Raw genomic sequence first — 8,697 nt, 5'->3', positions numbered from 1 at the left:
GACGTATTATGTATTACTCACTGATCTGAAAAACAATAGTAAATATTTTTTTAACCAATAGACAATTGTGAAACTATTAGTTACCATTTAAACATCCTCTATAAAAGGTGAACTATTAGAAAGCTTTATTTCACCAGGCTGCAAAACATTTTTCAAGACAATATGGTCTAAAATGTATTGGATATACTATTTCATGAATTAATAGCACTAACTAATGTGCAAACTAAAATGTGTTGCATGGAGAAAGCAAGCAAGAAGCTTCTTTATCAGCCCAGTTTCTCTCAATAAATTACAATAACTCCAACCCTGACTAAGAATTAATAGCATTTTCAGAATTCTCTTTTTAGTGTCTCTTTCTGTATTTTGTGACACTGACAAATATCATGCTCCACTGTGAAGAGAAGAGTGATTTGACAACTGTTTGAAAACAGCAGCACATGCTCTGACTCCGCCTGGATTGGACCAATAGCGTGTTAGAAATGTATCCGGACGTCCCGCCCACACGTTCAATGCAGGGAAACATGGCAGCTTCCACCAACAGCAAGTTGAACGTCTCAGCGTCTCTCGCTGGCGTTTTGAATGAAAAACACTGCCATGGACACTTGCAGGTGTTAAAAACATTTACCTCTGCGTTACGAGACAAGGAATACAGGTGCGTACAATGTATTTTACTGCTTTTTAAATGGAAACTGATGGTGGTAGCTTATTGGCTAAGCTAGCCTGAAATCCAACTGTCAGCTAACGTGTAGTGACGTCCTGTAAAATGTAACGTCGAGTGTACCGTTATTGTTACGGGTGCTTTAGCTACTATTATTCAGGCCCGTTTGTTGTCCTTTCTGTGTTAATATACAGTAAGGTGGAAGTTCATTTAGGCACTTAGCTGCAATATAACTCAGATATGTTCATTTTACTGACCTATCAATTTCAGTTATTATAAAGATGACTGCTCTCCGTGGATTCAGACATTTTGTTTAGTCATCGCAGGAAACGCACACAGGTGGACCTAATAACATTAATGATGCCTCAGTAGGGGCAATTATTAAAACGCATAGCAGCAATTGGTAATGATATTAGTTGTTATTAGTTGCACCTGTGTTTGGCAAATTACAATGTCTGAAAAACTGCTCTCCGTGGATTCAACTTCAACCCTACATTTCCCTCCTGGTTGCCCCCAGGCTTGGGTACCACTTCACTAAAGTAACCGTGCTGCCTTCTCTGTTTTCTTTTTGTTGATCAACTTTCTCTTCCCAGAGATGCTGTGGAGGAAGAGGCGTTCTCCATTTTTCTTAAGGTCTTGTCTCAACTGTATGATGAGCTGCAGGCTGCCAGCAGCGAGGATGAGGACCTGCAGTCTGTCCCCCTGCAGCTGCAGCTGGCCGCTGAGTGCTTCAGGGCTCAGAGGAACGCCTGTGTTCAGAGCACTCGCAACCAGAGTCTGCTCAGGTAACTCCAGATACAATGCATTGTTAATGAGATAGTGGGAAGTATTTTTAAAAGTAATGTACTCATGTAGAAGGATCCAGGATTAGTAGATGGGAGAATATGAGAAATATATATGAACATCACAAACTGTATGGTTTCTTACTTTTTGACACAGTCTCAACAAGAATTCAACTTTGTGTGTTGCTAAATTGTAGGTGTTATTACAGTGCAATTTTAAAACATACAGCAAGTACATAAGAATGTAATTGTCTTTTTTTGCCAGGGAGCTTGGTTTCATTGATGTATCCCTTAAACTCCTGAGCCTCCTTCTGACCCCAAATTTGGAGAGCAGGGATGACATATTTGAACGTAAGTTTAAATTAGGTTATTGATCCTTAATAAAATTATTTTTTGGTGACCTTTTTGATACTGATATTTTTTTTGTTTTGTTTTATCATCCAGCTCTTCGTTGTGGGATCCAGTTCCTTGGTAACTTAGCTGTTGGAAACCAAATGTGTAAAGATGCCATTTGGCAGCTGAGCTTCCCAAATCTCCTCCTGTAAGTTTTGTGTGTCACAGTTGCAGTCATATTTTGAATGCAGTAAGCATCATTATAATTCACACTATGTTTACTGATCATTTTAAAGGTTTTCAGTTTGCTTTTTGTAGGGGCATCCTGGTGGCTCACTGGGCTAAGGTTGACATTATGTAAAGAGTTCTGTGTTTTGAAACTGGTCCTAGATGTCATGCATATCATCCATATCTCTCTGTCTCTTCCACACTAAAAACAGAGTTGATCTGAGACCACATGAAACCCTTTGCTTTTTACACTGATACACATTTTGTATCAGTATTTTTTATTTGTGAAACCTTTATCACAGACCCATGTAGCCAAGCATTTGTTGTCACATTGAATCAACCCAAACTTGTGTGAACAGGCGAATGCTCAGTGTTAGCGATGAGAAGACAGTAAACTACGCCTCTATGGTGCTCCACACATGTCTGGATGATGCCAAGGTGGAAGAACTGTCTGAGCCGCAGAACATCCAGCTGGCACTCCGGGTGATGGAGCTCTGTAGGACCCAACCTGATCTGGACTGGACGTAAGAGTTTTGTCTGTGTTGGTGTGTGTAAAGCAATCATTAGTTTATATGACTAGAGAGTTTACAGTGTGTGTATCATTTCAAGGAATTACCAACTCTTTTCTGCTACTTGTTGGTAAAGCTTTTATTTGGCATCCATTCATTTACAGGGTTATCATTGCTACCCAGCATTTCCTCAAGTCTTCAGCTCTGGTGGAGAGCATGTACTCTGGGATGTCTCACCATGAAAGGTACTTTACTTTTAATGTAGTGACCGACAATAAACACAGCCCCATTAAACCTCTAATAAAATACTTCTGATACTGCAGAATAGCAAGTTGATGTACCCAGAAAAGCTAATATGATCTATCAGGCAGTACTGCCTGGTACCCATAGAGAGTACTAATATCTAATACTAAAAGGTACAGATGTGACATTTGGATGTGTGTGTTTTTCAGAATTACTCTATTAGAGCTGCTCTTTGCCCAGTTAAGAGAGGAGGACTCAGAGGAGACTGGCATCCCCCCCAGTGTGGCTCGCTTCCTGGCTAGTTCCTTCCAGAAAGATTGTGGAGCTGTGCTCACACTCGCTACTGGCTCCGCTTCCAGTGATGAGGTACAGATAGTAAACCTGACTGATGCATCTTCCTCGGGCCCCAAAAACACATAGAAGTGTGTTTAGCAGGCCTGTGGAACTGGTCTCGGTATTATGTTATTTCCCTCATGAAGGGAGTAAACTGTGTCTAACATTTGGAGAGTTATTTTTTCAGTTTAGTTTTCCATGTCCCCTCCCTAACATTACCTCCCACGCCATCCTTTCTCCATGTGACCGACACCTGTTGGTTGCAATCCCCTGTAGGTCCTGCAGGAGGCACTGACAGTGATTAGTCTGCTGGACGTGCTGTGTGAGATGACCTCAGACCTCAGGCAGTTCATGTTTCTACAGAACCATCCTGACCTTCTTGTGACCACTGTTGGTAAATGAAAACACACACTCGCACAACCTCTCTGACCTGGTCCAGTTTGTGGGTTCGATTTGGCCGTCCTCTGGTAAATATGTCATCTTTACACAAGAGACACTTGAAATGGTGCTGTGAAAGATCCAGATCCCCAGATTCCTGCTCACAATCCTGCCCTATGTTGACAAGCAATAAAAACACAGCAGAGTTCAAATACAAGTCAGTTTGACACAATTCACTTAAACATGTCTAATGTAAATTTATCAAACTCTAATTCCATAATTCCTAATTTGAGAAATTAGCTATAATGGCTTGAATTTAAACTTAGGTAGCTTAGGTCTCTTTTCCTTGTTCTACATCTCCTTGTGTGTGCCTTCCTGCTTTTCACCCTTTACATTTCCTCTGCAGGACTCCTGGAGCAGGTGCATGCTATAGGGAAGGCCAGTAAGAATATTTTCAGTGCTGCACAAAACTTCTCCTCCTTCAGTGGAGATGGAGACTCTTCCTCCCATTCTCCTGTGATCAGCTTCAAGGCCCACCTCATCAGGCTGATAGGAAACCTCTGTCACGGCAACACCAACAACCAGAACAAGGTTTGGAATGGATGCATGAAAGAACAGCTTTCACACCTGCAGTTCAGTTCATTTAGTTCAAAACAGAGGTCGATTCACAGCTTTAACGCTAGCTCAAACAAACCGAACCAAATGTTTAAACCAAACCAAACGGGTTAGGTGTGAAAGCACCCTAATAAACTGATGGCTGAATTAAGTCATTGATTAGCGACCTTAAATTACAAAAATCGGCCTTGTAATTATGCTGATGTTACATCTTAACAGATTGTGCATGGGCGGAAAAGAGTGAATCGATTTTTGTAAATTAATATGATGTTAATTAATATAAGATTATTCAGTTGCTCTTTGGTCTACAAACTTGCACAAAACTAGCAGCTGTAAACCCACTGCCATTTCACATGTTGTAATACTGTTATTGGGAAACACAATTTCCAGTTCTGCAATGATATCTCATGGTATTATTAATATCTTATCCAGTATCTGCCATTTGAAAATGTAGGCAAATTGTGATGAAAATAAAAAAGCTTCTCCAAGGTGATTACCAGTGTAATATTTAGAAGGAGAAATTAAGGTCTGGAGAAAGTAAGGGACTTAGAAAATACAATACCTAAAATGAGATTGTTATTGTTTGGGATTCTTATTCATTAGCTTTTTCTCTTTTTTCTTTTTGTAATCCACTGGGATCCCTCCTAATGGGATCTGGGGCCTCTTAAGATGTAGTGAGCACCCTTGATCAGGCTAACACAATGGGGTCATAGGTCAAGAAGAGCATGAGAGGTCTACACTAAATTAGCATGTTTAGAGTGCAGGTTGCGGTATTGGGCTGTTGTATCAAACCACATTATCTCCTGAGGACGGAGAACAACTGAGGACTGCAAACGAGTGTAATGTCTAATGAAGCATGAGGCTGTGTGTTCCTATGACTGCCAGCTCACGGGTTCTTTCAACACAACAACTTGGTTTTGCACTGAAATATGAAACCTTCCCTCATTCGCTTTAGTTATTTTATCAGTTTCCCTCCATCGCCGTCTGTCAGCATCTCACTATTCACATAAAGCACAGATAGATAATATAGCGGATGGGGAGGAGTTGGCCTCTATCTGTGGCACATTATAGACTGGGTGCTGCTTAATAGAAACAGATTTGTGGAATGCTTGTGGGATGGCCACCCTCAGCTGGCCTCTCTATAATATTTATGGATGCTGATCTGTGGTCTGTTAGTGGTCAGAAATCACCCCATATCTGTTTTCACTAAGATCTCTTCCAGTAAACCAAATGTCATTCTGTTCACCTTTGGGAGAGATTGTAATTTCAGATGTGCATGCAAAGCGAAGAACTGCTTGTACCGGGCTGAATGGGTCCAGTCGCTTGTTATTCATCTCTTTATGGGTTTGGACATAATGTAAGCAACTTCAGACAATCATTCTGAAAGTGGAAAATGCAGACCTGGGTGCTTGTACTAGTCAGCGACTTTGTTTCTTTGACAGTTTAAATGACATTTCCATTTTTTGAAACTCAGCACTTCATCTTGTTCTGGAGCTCCTACCAGTGCGTTTGGAGGGTAACCACAAGGCAGGAGGAAAGCAGCAGCAAGCGAAGACAATAATTAAGCCTATAGAATCAGACACATGATACAGAGCAGATCCCCCTGTTGTGACGGTCTGAAACTAACCCACAACCACACTGCTGCTTTTGCATGGATTTTTGGGACACTTAAGTTGAATACATTTCTGGCCTTTAAATGAATTTGTACTTACTTTGTTTTCTCTTTAGAGAAGTGATCGCTAGCTAGACTGCACTACTTGACCGAATCCTACAATTCACTGTAACGTTTCTGTGAGACTTAAATAGTGCTCTTTTTTTAGTGTGGTTTTTCACACCATAGAAAGCATGGACATCAGAATTGTGTGGCAAAAAGCCTGTTGGTGCTATTAATACTACTCTCGCCTATTGCTTTGAAAATTCTCTGAGAGGCTGTCAAAACATGGATTCATGGATTTGAATTCAGGTTTTCTATTTTATCAAGACGATAATACATGATACATGGTGTAATATAACCACAAAGCAATTAGTATATACAGATATTCTGATTAAACACTGTGAAATTAGCTTTTATTGAGCTAAGACATTTATCAACAAGTATTGTTGCAGAACTGTTATTAAATTGTTATAACTATTGGAACATTTTCAGCAAAACAAAACATGGAAAGTGAAAACGGACATCTTTACCAGTCCATTCTTTTACATCTTACTGAACTTGTTTCCTCAGGTGAGAGAACTGGAAGGCCTCCCCCTTATCTTGGACAACTGCAACATAGACAGCAACAACCCATGTATCCTTTGTTAACAGTCAAGAAATACCAACATATATGTGTTTATGAACATATATTTCAAGTTTATTTAAATCATTGGTCATATTTATGCCCAGAAGTCATTGTGTATCTTATCCAGGCACTTTTAGAATTGAATTTGGCATGTTTGCACAGGAAAGTGGGTGGGTTTGCAACCAAAAATAAGGGTTGCATCAAGCTTTGATTGCTGCAGTGTGTGCAGGCTGGCGAACCAAACTTGATGAAATGTTCACATAGTGTTCATCACCTCTTAATACATCTTGGCTTGCAGTTGGTCAACAACGTCAACTGATTGGCTGCATTCATGATTGGAGTCTTTTGGGCTGCTTGTAAATGCTACTTTCTGTTTTGAGGAGTGTTCAAGTCAAGTCTGTGGTAATTATTTGGACCACAGTAGTGCTTTTGTAATCGAATGCATTTTGATAATGTTTTGCACGTACCACTGTTAACCTCTCTGTCTACCTAGTCTACCTTTTACCTATCTACCTTTGTATACCAGAAAGAACTACAGTGTGTTTCATTCTCTAGAATTTCAATTCTACGTTTCTGTCCTAAACCGAATACATTTAGTTATCAGCCAGTGGGCCATCTTCGCCATCAGGAACCTCCTAGAACACAACACGCAGAACCAGGAGCTGGTCGCCACCCTGGAACGACGTGGCACTGCTGACTACTCTGCTCTCAGGGAGTTGGGTTTCCTGGTGGAGGAGCGAGATGGAAGCTTGCTGCTGAAGCCTGTGAGGAAAGACTCTTGAAAACCTTAGAAGGAGCAGCCAGGAGAGAGGAGGTCCTCAACCCGCAAGCAGGTTCTCATGTGAAGTATTTATTTAGCAAAGAATAAAGTACATGTGCACACGTATACGCTTGTGTGAACATGTACTCTTGCGCTACGAGCCTGTTACTTAATACTTGTCCACTATCAAACACATACGTTTTGTGCCTGTCCAGAATAATTGACAGCCACACTGCCGATAGATTAACCAGAAAAATGCTTTTCAATTAATTATTTCTATCAGAGAAGTATGTATAACTTACTTTTCTACCTCAGTAATGCTTGCACTCATGTCCAGATGGGGCTTACGGTGTTCTTGATACACAAAAGGCCCATGGGGTCCCCTTGGTATATAAGCAAGAGCTCTTGTTTTGTCTTAACCTGAGTCTGGGAAATGAAGAGTTTGGGAGAGGCGAGCACATGCTGGTGCCTTTTGGCAAGGCTGATGCTTTGTGGTTTAATCCAAAGACAAAGAGCACCCCAGTGTCCCGGCTTTTCACTTTTCACAGACACTGATGTTACCAGCAGGGGTTGGGGTTTAATCCCAGGCCCATAGTGACTTCTGCAGTAACCGCGAAACAGAGAATGACCAAAACATGATGTAATCAACCCCCTCACCGCCTTACCTACTTAAATGGTGGTATCTTTGCCAGAGGGACAAAGACTTGTTTTCCTCATTCAAAGGCTTAAAATAACTGCTTATCTAAACAGGCATAATATTATTCATATCATAATCTAAGGACATCTAAGTTCAAAATGCAAATAATAAAACTAATAACTGACACTATGCATGTTTTGTAATTTAAAATGCTCAGTATACAGTATGAGCTTGTTCCTGTACCTCTGCTTGCTTTTGCAATGCTTTTGGATTTAGGTTAGAACAGTAATGAGTTTTCTACTCAACATAGTCTAATGAATTTCATCTTCATCTTAATCTTCTATTTCTATCCTATAGATAAGGCATGAGGGCTAATGGCATGCATCATAGATCATTAACCATCCTTAAACTCAACAACATTGAGTTCATGTTTTACACCTTAGACCGCTTCTCTTTGCTCTGAGCAAGCTGTATTTGAGTTGTACCAGACTTCATAGACTTTCTTAGAGATTTAGTAAATACTGTACATTCTATTTAGCTATAGCTATGTGTGTGCTTCTTTTGATCAGAGATAGCGATTCTGGAACAGTAGACGATGGATGAGGGCATACTGAAAGTGTACGTCCGAAGAGTGAGTGAGTGAGTGAATCAGACCAGAAGCATTAGTTTGCAGAATGACATCCCTCCCTTCTCCTCCTGTTGCTGGATAAGCTGAACGGTCCTGACACCTCAACAATGCAGTGCTTTACGTGCTTGCCCACACCCTGCTCCACCCTGTTTGCTCTGCCTCTGATTTTTAATGACAAAATGTATTGAAACAATCGGCTGGACTCTCCCCTCAATCCGCCGGCATAGTGAAGGGAGCTTATGCGGTTCCGGTCCCCAGGATTTCAGACAGCTAACAAAACAGCTGTTACTTGCGCTCGACTGGCTGGCTGCAAT

General features: G+C 40.9%; 1 protein-coding gene across 1 annotated transcript; it reads left to right on the top strand.

Moving 5' to 3' along the window:
* Positions 1–521: 521 nt before the first annotated feature.
* atxn10 (ataxin 10) lies at positions 522–8,349 on the top strand. Its single transcript, XM_070929146.1, has 12 exons — positions 522–652; positions 1,252–1,443; positions 1,706–1,791; positions 1,885–1,981; positions 2,361–2,525; positions 2,675–2,755; positions 2,963–3,119; positions 3,363–3,480; positions 3,871–4,055; positions 6,304–6,367; positions 6,956–7,191; positions 8,325–8,349. The coding sequence occupies exons 1-11, from the start codon at positions 522–524 to the stop codon at positions 7,138–7,140; spliced, it is 1,461 nt and encodes a 486-aa protein (XP_070785247.1). The 3' UTR covers positions 7,141–7,191; positions 8,325–8,349.
* The last annotated feature ends 348 nt before the right edge of the window (positions 8,350–8,697 follow it).

The sequence above is a fragment of the Enoplosus armatus genome, chromosome 22, assembly GCF_043641665.1.
Source record: "Enoplosus armatus isolate fEnoArm2 chromosome 22, fEnoArm2.hap1, whole genome shotgun sequence".
Lineage (NCBI taxonomy): Eukaryota > Metazoa > Chordata > Actinopteri > Centrarchiformes > Enoplosidae > Enoplosus > Enoplosus armatus.
The sequence above is the reverse complement of the archived record's forward strand: the minus strand, read 5'-3'. Positions and strand labels throughout refer to the sequence as shown.